Genomic DNA, 22519 nt, shown 5'->3' with positions numbered 1-22519 from the left:
GGTACACCAAGTCATTTCAACGTGGAGAATTGGGTAAGATTTGGTAGATACGCTGATCAATGAGATTCCAACCAATTTTCGCCCACTCAAAAAGACAGCCAAAAATGTGTTGAATTATCACTATGCTTTCAACCATCTAAAAGCATAACAACGTTCAACAGGGAATACAACGTCAGATATTTTGTTTATCAATACAACAACTTAATGTGTTATCACTATGCTTCATCTAATAGCACAACCAAATGACCTGGATTGCAGTTGAGATTATATTAGATTAGTTCATGGTGCATGGGATCAATGCCGTTTGAAATCCTGTGCAGATTATTACAGCAATTGGGAAGATTTCCACAGTCCTGCAAACCTGAACATGCATGCGTTCTATTATTACATAAGAAGGCATTTATTGTTACAGTAACCTCAAAATGTGGCCATGGATGTGTTACTCGTTTTAAGGTTGAATAAATACTGTTACATTGTCTTACGAAAGTAATATTGAATTGTGTTTGGTTAACAACGCAAACAAATTGTCACGACTTCCGCCGAAGTTGGTCCCTCTCCTTGTTCGGGCGGCGTTCGGCGGTCGGCGTCGCCGGCCTGCTAGCCATCGCCGATCCACCTTTCATTTTGTCTCGTCTTCCCACACACCTGCTTCCAATTCCATAATTACATGTTGTGTATTTAACCCTCTGTTTCCCCCATGCCCTTGTCCGGAATTGTTTATTGTAAGTGTATGTGCACGTTATGTCTGGCGTGCGAAGGGGTTTATCCCATTGTATATATTGTTTTTGTTCACAGTGATTTTTATTATTTAACTGCGCCTTGTAACACAGTCTTTACTCTCCTGCGCCTGACTTCTCTGCCGCCAGTATGCACTCCTTAAACAAATATCAAAATGTAAATATCAAAATCTCTACTGCTTGGATAGTTACAGTGACTTCAGAAAGTATTCACACCAATTTACTTATTCCACATTTTGTTGAGTGACAGCCTGAAATCTAAATGGGTTAAATATTTGTTTTTTCTCACCCATCTACACACAATACCCCATAATGGCAAAGTAAAAACATGTTTTTAGAAATGTTTGCAAATGTATTAGAAATTAAATACAGAAATATCTAATTTGCATACTGTAAGTATTCACATCCCTGAATCAATACTTTATAGAAGCATCTTTGGCAGCGATTACAGCTGTGAATCTTTCCGGGTACGTCTCTAAGAGCTTTCCACACGTGGATTGTGTAATATTTGCCCATTATTATTTTAAAATTCTCCAAGCTCTGTCGAATTGGTTTTCTCATTGCTAGACAACCATTTTCAGGTCTTGCCATAGATTTAAGTCAAAACTGTAATTCGGCCACTCAGGAACATTCACTGTCTTCTTGATAAGCATCTCCAGTGTAGATTTGGCCTTGTGTTTTAGGATATTGTCCTGCTAAAAGGTGAATTCATCTCCCAGGGTTAGGTGAAAAGAAGTATGAACTAGGTGTTCTTAAAGGATTTTGCCTGTGATTAGCTCTATACCAATTATTTTTTATCCTGAAAACTCCCCAGTCCTTAACTAACACAAGCATATCCATAACATGATGCAGCCCCCACTATGCTTGAAATATGAAGAGTGGTACAGTACTCAGTAATGTGTTTTATTGGATTTTCCCAAAACATAACACTTTGTATTCAGGACAAGAAGTTAATTGCAGTATTACTTTAGTTCCTTGTTGCAAACAGGATGCATGTTTTGGAATATTTGTATTCTGTACAGGCTTCATTCTTTTCACTCTGTCAATTAGGTTAGTATTGTGGAGTAACTACAATGTTGTCGATCCATCCTCAGTTTTCTCCTATCACAGCAATTAACTGTTTTAAAGTAACCATCGACTTCATATTGAAATCCTTGAGCGGTTTCCTTCCTCTCCGGCAACTGAGTTAGGAAGGACATCTGTATCTTTGTAGTGACCAATAGGTCAACTTCTTTGCAATGCATTGGAAAATCTCCTTGGTCTCTGTGTTTGAAATTCACTGCTCGACCGAGGGACCTTACAGATAATGTATGTGTATGTGTGGGGTACAGAGATGAGGTAGTCATTCATGTTAAACACTATTATTGCACACAGAGTGAGTCCATGCAACTTATTATGACTTGTAAAGCACATATATGAACTTATTTAGGCTTGCCATAACAAATGGGTTGAATACTTATTGACTCAAGACATTTCAGGTTTAAATTTTCAATTAATTTGTAAAAAATATCTGAAAATATAATTCCACTTTGACATTACGGGGAATTCTGTGTAGACCACTGATACAAAAACCACATGTAATCAATGTTACATTGAGGCCGTAGCACCACAAAATATGGAAGAAGTCAAGGGGTGTGAATACTAGATCTGTGCCAACTGGCTTAATCCTATTCTTTTATTTCATTAACTTGTATTTTTGCTTGAGATGGAGATGTGAATCCAACATATCAATGCCTGGCAATGCTTTCAGCCAGAGAACTTTAGAGAATCCATCAAGCTTCAGCAGGTCAGCAGAGGTCCCTACACTCGCCCACAGCAAGTCTTTTCTTACTCGCCCACATTTCTGGTGAGTACACCTTAATAAAGGTACTTGTTAAAAGCCACAAATGCAGCTTGAAGACATTCAACTAAAAGAATGAAGCACCGCTGTTAATCTCGGAATATCGGTGGAGAGATAGTTGGTGGACAGATGTAGTAGATTGCCAAATAGTAGTAAGCTGTACACAACAATAAAGACGTCTATTTCTAAATTGGACACCTAGGATAAACATGCTTTGTGCTATCGCACAATTCAGGCCACACAACAACAGCCACATCTGTCCCTGGAAAAAAAAAAAACATTTTGAATGCAGTCTATACAAAGATAGCCACTGCCATCCTTGGAGCATATCAATTCCACTCTCTTGGAACACTATCATCAACGTTGCCACAAGCAATTTCTTATCCTATCCAACTAATAGTACCAGCTCTGAAATGCTATAAAAACACAGTCTCAATATTCAAAGGTAATCCCTTTCGAATTTGAGCTCAACTTCAAACAAATGCCTGTGAATGAATCTGTCATTCACACACACGGACGATGGTGATTATAGGTGGAATGGCATTTTGATAAATACCACCAAGAGTAAGTAATGGGCTCTCTCCCCCTCTTTGAGAGCATATGATTTCAGAGAGCAGATTCGTTGAAGGGCATATTTGATCAAGTGAGGCTGAGGCGTGGAAGGCAGAAGGGCTCATTTTCATATTTTCATCACATTCCGTTAAAGAATCACAGTAGGGCCTCCAAATTGTTTACCATGCATGATAGGAACTGGCTGGCACATAAACAGGTTGCGGGATGCATCCATCACGCCCAATCCAACAGCACGTCTCTCAAGCGACGGGAGGAGTTAGTTATGGAAACGGGCGATTTTTGACTCGAGAGACAGCGCCTAATCTGCTCAGATTTCTACAACGAGACGGATGAATCATACCTGTGACTGAGCCCTGGAGGGATGAATGCTAAAGTCAGCATATCCCCCAAAACAAAATCCAATTTCCTCAATGATCCCCACTCTCTATACACCTAACTCCTAAGTCATTCGAAACAGACCCTCCCATTCACTACAGTTGATGGCCAACTGAGCTATCCACAATGAAAATGCTATTCCCTCCTTTTTCAGGAGCAAGGGAGGAGAGGAATCTCCCTTGGACAGATGGCGCGTGACGCAGCCGCCGACATTATCAGCAGAGACCAGGGCATTGCTATGGCCACTCTGGCCTCCAACGGCGGAACCCAGCCCAGTCCACATGTCCCTCTCCCCAAGCCTTCAAAGCTATGGGGCCAAAGAGCTGCTCAGCACACAAAAGACCAGCCAGGCACATTGCTGGAAGTAGAATGCCCACAGGGCACCATATGGAGATACATGTAGAATGCACAATACGAAGACTCCTGAGCAGAGCAATTGGTGGATTGAATTGTACAGGCTTTGGTAATTAGTTGATTAATTGGCTGATAGACTCATTGACCTTCATCTGAACCTGGGGTTCCCCACTGAATAAATTATTTGAGGGAAATCCTGCTCAAAATCGCTCCACGAGGCTAACTCTCCATTGCAAATCTTGATTTCAGCTATTTTATTTGGTTACAGCAAACACATGCTAGACTGTAACACCACAATTGCAGTTGCCAATTTCACTTGGTAATCCTTTTGTGAGGGTGAAAATGCAAGCTGTGGGTGGACTGTTATGATTCACAAAAGCATTCTGCTTGACCTTACATCTTGCACATATCCACCCCCTAACCCACTCTCTTTATCTGTCCCTCCTTCTCTCACTCTCTCTCTCTCTCTCTCACACACACACGCACACGCACACGCACACGCACATGCACACGCACACACATACACGGAATGGGATCCAGACACCAGAAGTGTACATGATAAATGGCCTAGCACACCAAACAGGGCCGGGTGGTTTAATAGTCTGGGTTGACATAACTGATTAGCCTATATGTTTGAGTTAAGTACAGGAAAGGAGCAAGGAGGAAGGTAAGGGGAAAGTGAATGCATGGAGAGACCTGAATATCCTATAACATTAAGGGAACCACGTCTCACATTTTCAATTTCGAAGGCTTAAGCCTGGCATGGGGAGAGATAGGGATTTTCTGCCAAGATGACATACGACTGAGGTGGCCATTTTGGAAGCTGGTCAAGGAGGCACAGCAAGGATAACCGATGCTCTGGCCAGAAGACCTTAGCACACTGCCTGCCAGTAACGCACTCGTCTCTATGGGTGGTGCAGGGTAGCATACTGTATGGAGACCCGAGCTGAAAATGTGAGGTTATCGAACTGCCAACGTCACAGGCCTATTTTTGACGGCAGTGGTTCCTTTATATAATCATACCAGATACTAGCCTTTGAAGTCTCTTGAATGAACTTTTCACTTTTCGCTTAACTGTGAACTTTCAATATTCGGGAACGGAAGTGAGGCCCAACATTGTGGGTGTCTATTTTTGTGGAAGAAATTTTGCTCAATTAGGTCAAACGATTTAAATCGCCAGGAGGATAAACAGAACTTAAATACTATGTGACCATAAATAACACTTTTGTCAGAGATAAAATGAAGATGAATTGATTCCAATAAATAAATAATGTTAAGATTAGTAACAAAAAAAGACAGTTCTGTTATTTTCAACAATAGTGCTCTGCTGTAAACCAATGGTACAATTATATTCATTCCTCTTCTTGATTCTGAACTTTGCACTTCAAAACAATGAAAGCATCCTCAAAAATGACAATGTTAGGCAATTGTTGATGATGATAAAGTGAACTTAATGAACTGTCAAGCAGATTCAAATGAGACAAGAACACGATGGCTTCGAAATAACTGGTAAATTGGTTCCCAAAACCAAAAATATGTAACCGTAATCAGGAATAACAGTTGATAACAGTGAATCCATACCTAACCCTGTTGTAACTGTTGTAACTGTGTGAAAAAGGTTTGTATGTTTTTCTCACTGAAACAGATTCAAAACTGAAGTGTGAGCTTTTTGTGTTAAATTGCCGTAAACGCAAAAAGATGGTAGACAACGCGCTACTGTGTAATATAGGTGCAAATATCAAGGCCAAACAAATTAGTCACTCCCTCACGGCACACTCAGATGCACCAGAGGAGAGTAAGCCCATCTGTGACGTGCATATGAGCCAGAGTAATGTGTGTATGTGTGTCTGGTATTTGTTTGTGTATGTTTAACTTTTTCTGTGCATGTGAATAATGGCATTGTTATAGTGCATCTGTTGGTTTGTTGTGCGTGTGTGAGTCTGTGTGTTTACTGTGTCTCTGTCTCTACACTCTGCTATCTAGAACCTAAAAGGGTTCTTCCGCTGTCCCCGTAGGAGAACCCTTAGAAGAACGCTTTTTGGTTCCAGGTAGAACCCTTTTGGGTTCCGGGCAGAACCCTCCCCACAGAGGGTTGTACATGGAACCCACAAGGGTTCTAGCTGGAACCAAAATGGGTTCTACCTGGAACCAAAAAGGGTTTTCCTATGGGGACAACTGAACAACCCTTTTTTCTAAGTGTTTGTGTGCGTGCGTGCGTGCGTGCGTGAGTGCGTGCGTGTGTGTGTGTGTGCGTGCGTGTACCCGTACGGGTCTGCTGTGGCAGTTGTTTTCTCTCTGCACCAGGGCCCCAGGATGAGGGGACCACAGCACAATCCCAATCGTATTTGCTACTATTAGGAGCCAAGAGCCAAGAAGGGGCCGGCACTGCCAAGTGCGCTGTCCAGGAGGAGAATGTACAGCTGCTGACCCCTAAAGAACCCAACACATCTACCTCGGCCTGTTGTGTACATGGTGTGAGTAAGTGAGTGTGTGAGAGGAGGTAAAACTCTGTGAGCCATAAAGAAATTAAATTCAGAGCAAATTAATCCATTTATCCATTTCCTTTTCACACGCTATCTCTCATTCATTTCCGCAGCCATTTCTTCCTGATGCTACTGTCACAGGAGGTTAGTGGCACCTTAATTGGGGGGAACGGGCTCGTGGTAATGGCTGGAGTGGAATCGGTGAAATGGTATAAAATACTTCAAACACGTGGTTTCCATGAGTTTGATGCCATTCCATTCCCTCGGTTCCAGACATTATTATGAGCCGTCGTTCCCTCAGCAGCCTCCACTGTATCACTCCTCATAGAGAGCAGACGCGCTACATCAGAAAACCTCCTGTTGACAGAAGCGGATGCACATTAAAAGGGACACATTCACTATTAAAGGATGATGTCACCATTTGCTGAGGCACCTGCTTGTTAGTGCCCAATAAAAGCGTTACCTAAGTCCATTATCTCCCAGTAACCCAACCTCTCCATCTTATCTCTCCATTGAACCCAGGCGGATCCCCTCCTGGCTAGCTCGTCATGGATGCTGTATTGATTCTGCCACCCCCCTGTGATACTGTTGCTCACCTCCCGGTTACAGACAAACAGTCTCATTAAATAGTAAAAAATTGCGCCAGCTAAGCACACACTATTAGCCGTTTCTAGGTCAGCACATAAATCAATAAGCGCCAGCGCTTTTATAGCACACACACAATCGACTCCCCGGAGTCGCAGGTAGACTGTTTGGATTCCCACTCCCTGCTAAAAGAAAAGAAAAATAATCATAATTAGCCACGCGGAAGCTAAGGAAGCAGTTTTGCTATTGTACTGTAGTTATGGTAAGAAACCCTTATTTGACTTCACGGTCGGCTGAGCATTGGTTGGGATTATTGTAATAATGATAATGGTGGTGATGATTGTACTGACGGCAATACTAATAATGCCACAGCTATTGTGTTTCTTCATTTTCTAATTAATGCATGACTTCCTCATTTTATTTATTTAGATGTATAATCCAGGGTTCATTCACAAACTAATCCAAACAACCAGTTTTTCACACCAGGAATCCAGATTAGGAGCATTGATTGACAGCGGTCCGCAGTGCACCCCTCTTGGGGATATACCTCCAGTGGTCATTGGTCAATCTCCCACTCTCCCAGTACAGCTGAGAAAAGCCCTCAGGTGGAAGGAATCTCACAGGATTGATGAGGGCAGATGCCAATGCATCAATCATTTAGAGATTGCTGTGTTTTTCTTCCACCCAGCACATTCTATTCTACACTATTGTAGCTCTAGATTTATAGGGACTATGTCTCGCTCTATCCCTTAGACTGAGCCTAGATAGCAGTGGATCCCTTGCTGTGTCCCTTAGCCTTCTAGTGAAGGATGGCAGTCAGTGGAGCCCATGCGTGCAGCTCACAAGGACATGCCACATGTCAGCCTCATTAGAAGAGAGGGCCAGGACTGGGCTATTTCCACGTGGCTGCACCCAGAGACCTAGAGACGGAAAGGAGGAGAGGAGAAGGAGAAGGTGGTTAAGGGTAGGGGGAAGGGGCTGGTTGGGGTGTGGTTGATGTTGTGGCTGATGTTGGAGAGGAAAAGGTTTACCGCATGTGGGTCCACATATATATTTTGGGTGGTGGGGTGTGTGTGTGTATGTATGTGTGTGTGTGTGTGTGTGTGTGTGTGTGTGTGTGTGTGTGTGTGTGTGTGTGTGTGTGTGTGTGTGTGTGTGTGTGTGTGTGTGTGTGTGTGTGTGTGTGTGTGTGTGTGCGTGCGTGCGTGCGTGCGTGCGTGCGTGCGTGCGTGCGTGCGTGCGTGCGTGAATGCGTGTGTGTGTGTGTGTGTGTGCGTGCGTGCGTGCGTGCGTGCGTACGTAATTGAGTTTCTAAGAGCGTACAAATGGCATGCATGTGAAAATCTAGCTCTGTGTGTGTTTAATACATTTAGCATATTTTCAAGTGTCCCTGTTGTGTGAATACACTCCACACTCCACAGTGGATTCCAGCTGATGTTACAGACAGTGAAGGGCAGGAGGTAACTCTCACGTCCCACTGACTACTCCAAGATTGAGGCCCTTTGCGTCCTCCCTCCCCTTCTAGGTAACCTTGTGCCACTAAATATTTTTCCCACCCCAGGGCTCACCTCGCCATCATATCAGCTCAGTCCCAGCTGTATTATCTACTGTAATACTGTAATACTGCACATCCATCTTTTGCACATCTACCATTCCAGTGTTTAATTGCCATATTGTAATTACTTCGCCAGCATGGCCTAGTTATTGCCTTAACTCCCTTATTTGACCATATTTGCACTCACTGTATATAGACTTTGTTTTCCTTTTTTTCTACTGTGTTATTGACTGTATGTTTTGTTCATTCCATGTGTAACTCTGTGTTGTTGTATGTGTCAAACTGCTATGCTTTATCTTGGCCAGGTCGCAGTTGCAAATGAGAACTTGTTCTCAACTAGCTTACCTGGTTAAATAAAGGTGAAATAAATTAAAACTTTTTTTTTAAATACAGTAATACTGATCAATGTCTACTTTGGAGGCCTGATGACGTAAAATCCTGTTTAAAGCTCAGTATGTCTGTATTATCTGCCCCGAGCGTAGAAGCCACCGAGGGATGATGGGTAGAGTGTTGATTCCTTTTTCCAAGTATATTTTGGTAACGTTCAACGGCCCCTTTATAATACACAGTGTATTTGTTTTGACTGTACGGCCATGAGCTCTGCGGGACCCACAATGCATTGTTCCTCTGTCTGTAGCGCATTCTGTACTGTAGTTGTGAACATGTGGTGTTTCAGCCGCAAAAGAGAGTCATATGAACATCCTGTACGCCTGTATTTTGAACAAAGGCTGAAAATCTCATCACTATTTATTTGATTTATTTTCTAGTTGATGTATTAGGTTCACCATGGCGACAGCTAGTCTTGCTGGGGTCCGACATATAATAAAAAAAGACATTAAAGACAAAAGACTTTACAATTTACATACATTGAAAAACATTAACATGTTGTGCCTTCAGAATAATCAGGTAGACAAAATTCAAGGCTATTAAGAGGGGGAAACAAGACTAACTTCATCAACCAAAGGGCAATCTTCTTCCTTACTCATTTCCCATATATGTCGGAAAGTAATAACGAAGAACATGTCTCCAAACTGCTGACGGTTAGGACCGTGGCACCACTGCTCAATTTCCTCAAGTGTGGAATCCCTTTGTATACAGTGGATTCTACTTTACTTTATCGATACAAGGCTTACAAGGCTTCTTTGGGAAGGGGGATGGTTCTATGTGAAACCATAATGACTCAGAGAACCCTTTCAGCTCTTCAATGGTTCTTTGCAGTTCACAAAAAGGGTTCTTTGCTCTTTTAGCAACAGCTCATTCAAATATTTTGTGGTGTGGTTTGCTCACATCTTTTTTTGTGAAACCGTGAGTGAGAGTGTCCTTCCAGTTGATCTAATTTGTTGTGTTATGCCATTACATGTTATATGTGACTATGTTCAGTGACGGTGTTTTGTGAAAGAATGGTTGACTAAATCGGTGGTTCTCAATTCTCTCCTCAGGGACCCCCAGCTGTTCCAGAGGTAGCTCACTTGATTCAACTTGTCAATTAGCACAATGATAATGCTTATAAGGCTTACAGAGTGGAAAAAACTGTATGGTTCTTCAAAAGAATCTATAAAGATCCAATCAAATTTTATTTGTCACATTCTTTGTAGAAAACAAAGTGTAGACGAACAGTGAAATGCTTACTTACATACACAAAATAAAACATTTGTCACAGTGAATAACAAATTAAAAGAAAGATTAAAAATAACATGGCTATATGGCTATACGTATACACAATCCATGTCCATGGCATGATGACTCCTTTCTGTCCCCAATCCATCTGGCAATGCTGCTGCTCCAGTTTCAACTGTTCTGCCTGCGGCTATGGAATCGTGACCTGTTCACCGGATGTGCTACCTGTCCCAGACCTGCTGTTTTCAACTCTCTCGAGACAGCAGGAGTGGTAGAGATACTCTTATATGATCGGCTATGAAAAGCCAACTGACATTTACTCCTGAGGTGCTGACTTGCTGCACCCTCGACAACTACTGTGATTATTATTTTTTGACAATGCTAGTCATTTATGAACATTTGAACATCTTGGCCATGTTCTGTTATAATCTCCACCCGGGCACAGCCAGAAAAGGACTGGCCACCCCTCATAGCCTGGTTCCTCTCTAGGTTTCTTCCTAGGTTTTGGCCTTACTAGGAAGTTTTTCCTAGCCACCGTGCATCTACACCTGCATTGCTTGCTTTTGGGGTTTTAGGCTGGGTTTCTGCAAAGCACTTTGAGATATCAGCTGATGTACGAAGGGCTATATAAATACATTTGATTTGATGTCTCAATTGTCACAAGGCTTAAAAATTGTTTTTGTTTTAACCTGTCTCCTCCCCTTCATCTACACTGATTGAAGTGGTGACATCAATTGAGGTGACATCAATAAGGGATTATAGCTTTGACCTGGATTCTCCTGGTCAGTCTATGTCATGGAAAGAGCAGGTGTTCCTAATGTTTTGTACACTCAGTATATAGGGAGTAGAACCTTTGAGATTGAGAAAGGCTATTTATAGAACTATTCTCCATAAAGATTCTAAAATAACCATAAAAAGGGTTCTATATAGTCCCAAAAAGGGTTGTTACCATAGCGGAAGCCCCCATGCAGTATTTTTATTTATAAATCATGTTTATTTCACAAAAATATATTTGTCATCATTTTAATAATTTATTACCCTGATCCTCTTTTTGCCATTGAAATGCTCAGTCTGATCGTTTGGGTGTGATGCAAATGTAAATATATTTAGCACTTATTGGCAGATAGGATCATCTAAAATCAAGAGCCTACCCCACTTACCCCTTCAAAGTAAGAGGAAATGTATACAAATAAAAGATGACTGGTCATTGGTCAGGAAAATCAGATTGTGATGTCATGCTGTGGGCCAAAAACTCCATTCCACCTGAACAGGCTGAAATTCCAGGCGTTTTTTTTCCCTCAAAAAGCTCTTTACACTAAAAGGGCATTATCATAATTTAAGCAATTTCAGTGTAATTTCGACCTCATAGTATGGATTTTTTTTTAAACAGTAAAATTACGGTTTTGACTGCACTGCTCCTTTAATGGTTATTTATAGAACCTTAGAAAATTGTTCGTTATAGCACCACACAGTTTCCATTTAGAATATTATGAGCACTTGTAACCCGCTATGGTTACAAGCCAAATAACCCTTAATTGGGACTATAAAGAACCATTTGTTTTTAGTGTGTTATCTGTTAAATGAAACGAATCCCATCCCTCCTTTGAGCCCCCTGCTGTCCCTACTCAGCCAGGGTTGGTTCTCCCGCATATCCATCATCGTGACTCAGAACACACGGCTGTAAAAAGCCCCCGATGACACGAGTAATGGGGATGCAAATGGTAAGTCACGTTTTTGGGGGCGGCAAGGGACAAGAGTGTGTGTGTGTGTGTGTGTGTGTGTGTGTGTGTGTGTGTGTGTGTGTGTGTGTGTGTGTGTGTGTGTGTGTGTGTGTGTGTGTGTGTGTGTGTGTGTGTGTGTGTGTGTGTGTGTGTGTGTGTGTGTGTGTGTGTGTGTGTGTGTGTGTGTGTGTGTGTGTGTGAGGGGATTACTGTATGACAGTCTATCTCTAGGTTTAGCACCTCTCCATACAAGACACTTACTTCACCATCCACTAGATTGATTAGCATATTGATGATACAGCGGGATCAATTTGTTACATTCGTGAAAAAAATACGTTACTCTATATGTTAATCAAACAATTATCAAGAGAAAATCATGCATATTTAATGTGCACTAATGAAATTGTTGAAGATTGAATTTGCAGTTGGTTAGGCTTTCGCAGCTGGGAAATGTGTAGTCAGCATGTCAAGATGAGGAGCAGTGCTGCAAATAGTCAGGATGTACTGTACTGCACAGTAATTATGATCGGCAACAATCAGTTACACAGCCAAACTGGTGTTTTGTTAACGGTGCTCACTGGAAAGGCTACAGGTAGGATACCACTGTATTCCTTTTGTAGGAACGACAACATGTTCAACCATTATGCTCCAGCTCACCTTTGTGGTAGAGTAAATAGCTCTTTAAGGGTTCGGGCTTCATAACGTGTGCAATGTGTCGTCTTCCGATACAGAAATGCAAGAGCGCGCAAAAAAGGGACTAACCGCTGTAGTGGCAGTGCGCAATTGCGCATCACCAAAACAGTGTTTATTCAAAATGTTATGATCCGTTTGACATAATCTATCAATAAACATCCAAACATTCTAAATATAGAAATGACCGTGCTCAAATTTCACCAAGAAACATATCTCGCCTTCAATGATCAACTGGCATAGCTATTATTCCAAGTGCACATTGCCAGATTATACACGTGATAAAAAGGTAACAGTACAACGTGCTAACCGTTTATCCCCCCCAAAAACATTAACCAACATGAAAAAAGTTGTTTCAGTCGTTTTAACGGACCCCATCACTTCCCATAGTCTGACACGCATGATCTCACTCGGACGCTCCCCAATCTCCCCCATAGACAAGATCCATAGACTGGCTGTATGGTGTCAACAGGCAGTAGCAGCGTAAGGTACACTTACCTCCCAAAGCTTGCTTCATAACAAAATCCATGATAATGGCTTTAAATTCCTGCCTTTTTTATCCTCGAGGTCTCCAGCAGGAGAAATAGTCCTTTGTTGCCAGATCTAAAGTAAAACATGAAAAGTGGTCAGTGTTAAGTTTCCCACTGAAACTTGTAACTTGTCTTCACCGAAACCCTTTACTCTGAGGAAACTTTTAAAAACGATATTCAGCCGTATTTCCATAATAATTCATTGATATCAGTAATTGAATATGAAGGACACCAAGGGCCAGTAGGCTATAGGCTACCAGACCTCGAACATAAAATAGAGGCGCGCACAATCATGCATGTACCGTTTGTCACGAGCACAAATGACAATATGGGCACACTTGTCCTGTACCTACTTAGTAGGATTTTCTTTGTTGCCTAAAACATCAAATGTGATCATTTCTGTTTAGGGATAATGCAAATTATGAAGCAACGTGTGTTCTTATTGGTAGGTTACTCAAAGTTAAAAATGTTTCACCGACCCTTAAAATCAAAACTAATTTTTTGAGGTCTCCAAATTTATCTGGAGTAGCACAGAGGTGAAGGATGATGACCAAAACACACAATAACCCTCATAATTCTTCGGTTATGAAACTATATACCTGCCACTGGTACTATATATGAAAACTTCCATCTTCCAGTAGCCGACACAGAATGTATCTTTTTACGATTCCAAATGTTTTGTCAACCAACCGATCAATGTTCGTAGGGTTCCTATAACCTACGGTGTTCTTTCATGCACAATAACCATGCCATTTTATTGTATTTAGCCTATTGCAAGAATAGCATATGCATTTAGATTATAAGTGGATTTCAACATATAACCGATGAATAAACGCGTTGCATTTGTGAACGCACCATGGAAATGATCGCGGTGATACAGAACCACTTCCCTGTTCATCAAAGGCAGGTTTCAGCACCATTGCTAGTGGAGAGCCCCGTTATCGTCCTACAACATAGTAAACCCGACAGCAGGGTTTTCGTCTGTGCTCATAATTACCTGTCCGGCGATTGGAATCTTTCAAAAACGACAATAAGACTCAAGGAAATTAAGTTATCTTGCAATGGCAGACTATTATATTAAGTGCACACGCTTGGCATCTCCGGTTTGCTTGCGAAAAGGGACGTCCTTGCTCCTTCTTGCACACTGGCTTTATGAGTGTGTTTATGAGGGGAACTGCAGCTGCCTTGCCTGCCGCTGATGAAGAAACTCACGGAATCAATCACATGGAGAGCTCCCTTCTGAAACGTCCCACGTTCTGACCGAAAGAGAGCGATTATTATTGACGCGATCCAGTGAGTCTTTGTTCACCCCTCCCCTTTTGGTCTAATAGCGTCTTCTTGAGTAGTTTACCGGAATATAGCCGACAACCCAGCCTCAGCCCACAACCATGAAAAGGCTACCAAGTTTAAGCTTTTATTACCACCTATATATACCTGCCTTGCTACCTTTTTACCATTTCTGACCTACATTTTATTTTGCCATGCATATGTTTTTGTGTACTTATGTGGTTGAATGTATCATTTTGAAGGTGACATCCATAGATGTTTTATATATACGGCGACATCCATCTAGGGTAGCCTTTCATTAGGCTACACAAATACATTGCATTTTGCTTCAATGCTGGTTGTGAAAGGAAAGAATAACGTGTAGACCTACTTACCATTGTCAGGTATTTCTTGAGTACCTCTGTTATCACTGACACATTAGACTTAACCAGATTGCACCGGTTTCACATTACGTTAACCCATCACTGGCAACCAGTTGATCTAGTTCAAACCTTATAAAGGCTTTCCTCCAACATTGTATTGTCCATGTACTGTATTAATACTGTAGCTACATCATGTATGGGTTTGTGTCGATATTTTCAACATGACAATGATGTAATTTACTGCAATTGAAAATAAAAAGCAGAATATTGGCCACCATTACCGAAATAAAATGGTGGAATTAGTAGTTCATTCAGCTGATCCTTGTTGCCTGTTAAACTTTAACTGACAGATTAGAGAATGGAATTCTATGTGTGCTCATCTGGAGTCTTGCAATATTTTCTTGGTCTTGTTAGATTCACATTGACCTAACCTTTCTTCCACTCAGATTAGAGATGGGTAGGGTTGAGTCATCCCCCATTAATTTAAAGCTCTCCCAGTTTAAAAGTAGAATTAGCAAAAGGCATAGGTACAGGTCTTGAGTTGCGGCCATGCAGACATACAGTACCAGTCAAAAGTTTGTACACACCTACTCATTCAAGGGTTTTTCTTTATTTTGACTATTTTCTACATTGTAGAATAATGGTGAAGACATCAATACTATGAACGGACACATATGGAATCACATAGTAACCAAAAAAGTGTTAATCAAATCAAAATAGATTTTAGATTTTAGATTCTTCGAAGTAGCCACCCTTTGCCTTAATGACAGCTTGGCACACTCTTGGCATTCCTTCAACCAGCTTCACCTGGAATGCTTTTCCAACAGGAGTTGGAAACTCTTGAAGGAGTTCCCACGTATGCTGAGCACTTGTTGGCTGCTTTTCCTTCACTCTGCGGTCCAACTCATCCCAAACCATCTCATTTGGGTTCAGGTCAGGTGATTGTGGAGACCAGGTCATCTGATGCAGCACTACTCTCCTTATTGGTCAAATAGCCCTTACACAGTCTGGAGGTGTGTTGTTTCATTGCACTGTTGAAAACAAATTATAGTCCCACTAAGCACAAACCAGATGGGATGGTGTATCGCTGCAGAATGCTATGGTAGCCATGCTGTTTAAGTGTGCCTTGAATCCTAAATAAATCACAGACAGTGTCACAAGCAAAGCACCCCACACCATCACACCTCCTCCTCCATGCTTCACGGTGGGAACTACACATGCAGAGATAATCTGTTCACATTCTCTGCATCTCACAAAGACAAGACAGTTGGACCCAAAAATCACAAATTTGGACTCAACAGACCAAAGGACAGATTTCCACCGGTCTAATGTCCATTGCTTGTGTTTCTTGGCCCAAGCAAGTCTCTTGTTGTTATTGGTGTCCTTTAGCGGTTGTTTCTTTGCAGCAATTCGACGATGAAGGCCTGAATCACGCAGTCCCCTCTGAACAGTTGATTTTGAGATATGTCTGTTACTTGAACTCTGTGAAGCATTTATTTGGGCTGCAATATGAGGTGCAGTTAACTCTAATGAACTTTTCCTCTGCAGCAGAGGTAACTCTGGGTCTTCCTTTCCTGTGGCAGTCCTCATGAGAGCCAGTTTCATCATAGGGCTTGATGGGTTTTGCGACTGCACTTGAAGAAACGTTTAAAGTTCTTGACATTTTCCATATTGACTGACCTTCATGTCTTAAAGTAATGATGGACTGTTCTTTCTCTTTGCTTATTTGAGCTGTTCTTGCCATAACATGGACTCTGTCTTTTACCGAATAGGGCTATCTTCTGTATACCAACTCTACCTTGTCACAACACAACTGATTGGCTCAAACACACTAAGAAGGAGAAAGAAAGAAATTCCACAAATTAACTTTTAACAAGGCACACCTGTTTATTGAAATGCATTCCAGGTGACTACCTCATGAAGTTGGTTGAGAGAATGCCAAGAGTGTGCATAGCTGTCATCAAGGCAAAGAGTGGCTACTTTGAAGAATCTCAAATATATTTGGATTCAAATTCAAGTTCAAATCCCCGAGCTGACAAGGTACAAATCTGCCCCCCTAAACAGGGGCAGAATAGGCTGTCATTGAAAATAAGAATTTGTTCTTAACTGACTTGCCTAGTTAAATAAAGGTACAAAATTGTGTTATTGTGTTATTTCATAGTTTTGATGTCTTCACTATTATTCTACAGTGTAGATAATAGTAAAAATAAAGAAAAATCTTTGAATGAGTAGATGGTAATTGACTGGTAATGTATGTACACAGTAGACACTCTATAGTCTTTAAAGTACATAATTCATAGGAGAGAACACACAGCAACATGCCGCCAGCTTGTGCGCAAACAAATCAACAAGGTGCCATGACTATAAAGTACCCTGGTGCTGCAGTACTCTCCCAAGACTGGTTTCTAAGCCACCTGTTTGTGTGTGCATGGCAACCCGAGTGATGAAACTAAAGCTCTGTAATAGCTAGGATTACAGATCAACGTGGGTGTCAGATTCCTATGAAATTCAAAACCTGACATTTGGAGATATTCCTTTCTCCACCCACTGAGTGCTGAACGGGCACCGCTGCACCATCCGTTGCTTTTAGTGAGCCCTTGCCCACGTGAAAAACATAGGCTCACAGAGTAATGGACAATGTAAACAGATTCATTGATGGGCTTTGTTAGTACTGTATTATCCTGATCATTGTTACCATTGTTGTTGTACTTATTAGCATCAGGGTGCCTTGGATTTGCTATACAGTACTGTACTAAGTTCAATTTCTGTGCATTGCATTAGTCCATTAAAACTTTGGCTTTTAATATCAAACATACACCCACCCTGTTGATTCCAATCATGGTCAAATGCTGTGTGTTTGGAGTTGCTAACCATGTAAGTCTACCACAATAAGCTGTAATGTCATTCATCGTTTGTACTATAGTTCGCAAGCTAAATATCATTAGGGACCTCTACAGATCTACAGAATTTAAGGCCTCCTTTCACGTGCAATTGAAGTTTGAACATGTGCATATGTAACGGATGTGAAACGGCTAGCTTAGTTAGCGGTGCGCGCTAAATAGTGTTTCAATCGGTGACGTCACTTGCTCTGAGACCTTGAAGTAGTAGTTCCCCTTGCTCTGCAAGGGCCGCGGCTTTTGTGGAGCGATGGGTAACGATGCTTCAAGGGTGAATGTTGTTGATGTGTGCAGAGGGTCCCTGGTTCGCGCCCGGGTATGGGCTAAAGTTATACTGTTACACATATACAGTACCAGTCAAAAGTTTGGACACACCTACTTATTCAAGGGTTTTTCATTATTTTTACTATTTTCTACATTGTAGAACAATAGTGAAGACATTACAACTATGAACTAACACATATGAAATCATGTTGTAACCAAAATAGTGTTAAACTAATCCAAATATGTTTTATATTTGAGATTCTTCAAAGTAGTTCTTCAAAGTGTGCCTCAACCAGCTTCATGAGGTAGTCACCTGTAATGCATTTCAATTAACAGGTGTACCTTGTTAAGAGTTCATTTGTGGAATTTCTTTCCTTCTTTATGCATTTGAGCCAATCAGTTGTGTTGTGACAAGGTAGGGGTGGTATACAGAAGATAGCCTTATTTGCTAAAAGACAGAGTCCATATTATGGCAAGAACAGCTCAAATAAGCAAAGAGAAACAACAGTCCATCATTACTTTAAGACATGAAGGTCAGTCAATCCGGAAAATTTCAAGAACTCTTCACATAAGAGACATATCTCAACATAAACTGTTCAAAGGAGTCTGCGTGAATCAGGCCTTCATCGTCGAATTGCTGCAAATAAACTACTAGTAAAGGATACCAATAAGAACAGGAGATGTGCATGGGCCAAGAAACACGAGCAATGTACATTAGATCGGTGGAAATCTGTCCAAATTTGTGATTTTTGGTTCCAACCACCTCGTCTTTATGAGACACAGAGTAGGTGAACGGAGGATCTCCACATGTGTGGTTCCCGCCGTGAAGCATGGAGGAAGAGGTGTGATGGTGTGGGGGGTGCTTTGCTGGTGACACTGTCTGTGATTTATTTAGAATTCAAGGCACACTTAACCAGCATGGCTACCACAGCATCTGGTTTGCGCTTAGTGGGACTATCATTTGTTTTTCAACAGGACAATGACTACAAAACACACCTCCAGGCTGTGTAAGGGCTATTTGACCAAGGAGAGTGATGGGTGCTCAGCGTTTGTGAGAACTCCTTCAAGACTGTTGGAAAAGCATTCCTCATGAAGCTGGTTGAGACAATGCCAAGTGTGCCAGGCTGTCATTAAGGCAAAGGGTGGCTACTTTGAAGAATCTAAAATCTAAAATACATTTTGATTTGTTTAACACCTTTGTGGTTTCTACATGATTCGATATGTGTTATTTCATAGTTTCAATGTTTTCACTATTATTCTACAATGTACAAATGAAAGAAAAACCCTCTATTTTTTTGAGGGGTCACCAGCGTTACACCGTAGTAGATTGATACGTTCCCTAAAATGATGGTGCATGTAGATAATATTTAATGATCTTTAAAAAAAAAAAAATCTTTCTCACTTATTTCATTTTGAGAATCACAATAACAGTGAGGTTGGGATTGAACAGGCTTGCCAAAACCAGGTAATTAGACTTACCCTGAAATTCCGCACAGAGGTTTTCTCCGAACCTCACAATTTTAAAAGCGGACATAAAACCGGAGTTAACTCAAACAGCATTATTGCTTTGTATTGACTGAAATAGGTTATAGCTCCACAGTCAAAACCACTAACACATTAGATGAAAATGATTGTTCACACATTGAAGTCACATTCAAACAGGTTATTAGTTATTCAAAGTCCATTTATTCCAACTCAAAGAAAAAACTGTTCATGAATATAATTTAAGGTTTCCAACCAATCCAGAGGCCAACTCAGGTCAGTACTAGACTACCATGCATCCCTTCCAATATCTCACCACAGATATTGATTACAGATTAATTGATTTTGCCACTCATTACAATATTGCTTTGCGATTTAAATTGGCTCAATTCTATGACTGACATGATTTCCCTAACTTATTTTTTTGAACACCAGCCATATACTTTTCTTCATAATTATGCACCAGTAGGCAATATAGACCAGTGAAATTCCCAATTGTAAGCCACATCCCAAGGTCTTCTTGCTTCTTAAGAATGTAGGTTGCTGTTTTTTGGGGCTTTCTAGCCATTCACCTGTCCAGATTTGCGATCCTCATCTTGTTTACCTGGTTACCCATCTTCAGTTCTTCTAGAAAGTCTCTCATTTTAATCCAAACACTCAACTGTTCCAAGAGCAGTTCCAGTAAAAATTTATACAATCTACATACTGTATATAAAATTGGTTTAACACGGTACTAAGGTAAAAACGACTCCCAATCTGCAATGTTTGGACCTGGTAATATGACTTCAGGTTCCTTATGCATTAAGGCATCAGCATCCTTCAGTTTGGTTAGGCGAACCGAATGAGTGTGCTTCCATTCTCCCTTAAAATACGCCATTTACAATGCAGTTAAGTAATGACTACTGTGGACGGACTGGAGCTCCAATGTCACATAAAATTCCAGCACCCAGCACCCATTGGATTGCATGCAATTACACATGACCGTTTTTGATAAAAACTTCATTTTATGTGACGTCGGAGCTCCAGTTTGTCCACAGTCGCCACTCAACTCCATCATAAATCGTGGAGTTGAGTTTAGTCAGCTACAGTTTCCTGTGTATTACAAAAGACTAGAGACACGGTCATCGTTATGGATGCCCTGCCCAAGCTAACTGTAACGCGATTCGTCCTCCTCAGACGAGGAGTATGAAGGATCGGACCAATATGCAGCTTGGTATGTGTCCATGTTGATAATTTATTAACATTGAACACCAAAAACAAAATAACAAGTAGAACGAACAAAAATGAAACAGTTCTGTATGGTGAAGACACAGAAAACAGAAACAATCACCCACAACTAAAATGGGGAAAACAGGCTACCTAAGTATGACTCTCAATCAGAGACAACGAACGACACCTGCCTCTGATTGAGAACCATACCAGGCCAAACACATAAACAAAACATAGAAAAAAGAACATAGACTACCCACCCCAACTCACGCCCTGACCAAACTAACACAAAGACATAATAAAGGAACTAAGGTCAGAACGTGACACTAACCTTTGCCTTAAAATGGTGAGTTGGCCTCTAAATTAAGGTGGGTAATTCACAGACACTGCTGACATGTGTGTTCCGTTGCCTGTTCAGCCTTCTGGAGCCTATGATCCCACTTGATGTGTGAAATTCCCCTGGAGATTGTGTGTTTAATATGATCGCCTAGTGGAGGACACAGGGATGCTATAGGGTACTGTTGGAATGAGGCTCACCTCAGCTGTCTACTCCATGCTCTCCTGTTACCTCTGGAAAGGATAGGGATGTTTGCTTGCTGTTTGCTGACCTATGACTAGAAGGATGGTGGTGGGTACATAACCAGGAAGTTGATATCCATCATCCTATCATCAAAGCCTAATCTCCAACCAATGGAGGACATTATAGTGGGCATATTACATCCTGGTATTTGGGTTTCCTCCTAGTGGAAACCCTATGCTTCTACCCTTGGGGTTCTTCGTTGAGCACACCTTGCAGATCTGAAATGACTGAATACGAGTAAGAAATGTGTTTGACAGGTCATGCTGTAACCATACAGTATTGCGTACACCCATCCATTCATTTCAGATACATAAGGAGTAAAAAAACAATACTAATAATACTAATAATTATAAACTGGGTGGCTCCAGCCCTGAATGCTGATTGGATGACAGCCTTGGTATATCAGACAGTATACCACAGGTATGACAAAACATTTATTTTTACTGCTCTAATTACATTGGTGGCCAGTTTATAATAGCAATAAGGCACCTCCGGGGTTTGTGATATATGGCCAATATACCTTGGCTAAGGGCTGTGTCCAGGCACTCGTGTATAAGAACATCCCTAGCCGTGGTATATTGCCCATATACCACACCTTCTCGGGCCTTATTGCCTAAATATAATAGTATGATTTAATAATAATATTTTTGTGGGTAAGAATAAGGAAATCAATTAAGGTGCAATGAGTAAATGACAATCTGAGTCAAGTAATATAATATCAAGCTGATACTTTAAGGTGGATAGTTACTGAATAGTAATCCCTAGCGTGTCAATCCCTTTGGTGCTGTTGCGTATTATTGGACTTGGACTTGGCTTTATTAATATGCATTATTGAGGTTGCACTATTAAATGAATGATACCTTGCAGCAAATTGCGTGGAAAATGTGGGGGTCTCGATTTAATAAGGGAAAGTGTGCAAATAGGTCGTAATATGACACCCAAATGCCTCCTTGAAATATGTGCGCATTGTCTTTGCGTCATTAGCATGTGAGTTATTTACATAATATGCCTTAAAGGACAGGGTTTGCATTTCCATTCATTTTTTATGATGCGGCGGACGACAAATATTGTAATGCTAAATCCAAATAGCTGCCTTCCAGTCAGCAGCTAGCTAGCATATGAAAATGTGTGACTAACAAGTACACTTAAAATAATTAGGAGTCATTATGCCTGCATTGACCCTGTTTTGCACGAACTCTCTTGCACTGACTCTACGCACACACACACTGGACTCTACCCAAACATACTTACACTGACACCCAAACACACACACACACACACACACACACACACACACACACACACACACACACACACACACACACACACACACACACACACACACAAAACTCACACACACACATACGCACACACACAC

At 41.2% G+C, this 22519-nt stretch overlaps 1 protein-coding gene across 2 annotated transcripts in view; it reads right to left on the bottom strand.

The window, feature by feature from the left end:
• The window catches only part of LOC109905231 (complexin-1-like), a 41447-nt gene extending 26990 nt beyond the window's left edge, over positions 1–14457 (bottom strand). Inside the window, exons 1-2 of one of the 2 annotated variants that reach the window (XM_020502499.2) lie at positions 14058–14457; positions 13029–13133 (exon numbers count right to left, since the gene is read on the bottom strand). In XM_020502499.2, coding sequence (XP_020358088.1) covers positions 13029–13059 — 31 coding nt within the window. In that variant the 5' untranslated portion in view covers positions 13060–13133; positions 14058–14457. Of the gene's footprint in view, positions 1–13028; positions 13134–13915 lie in introns of both variants that reach the window. The other variant, XM_020502500.2, reaches the window with a different exon arrangement.
• Positions 14458–22519: the final 8062 nt, after the last annotated feature.

Source organism: Oncorhynchus kisutch, linkage group LG15, assembly GCF_002021735.2.
Source record: "Oncorhynchus kisutch isolate 150728-3 linkage group LG15, Okis_V2, whole genome shotgun sequence".
In the NCBI taxonomy this organism is placed as follows: domain Eukaryota; kingdom Metazoa; phylum Chordata; class Actinopteri; order Salmoniformes; family Salmonidae; genus Oncorhynchus; species Oncorhynchus kisutch.
This window is presented reverse-complemented; position numbering and strand designations above follow the sequence as displayed.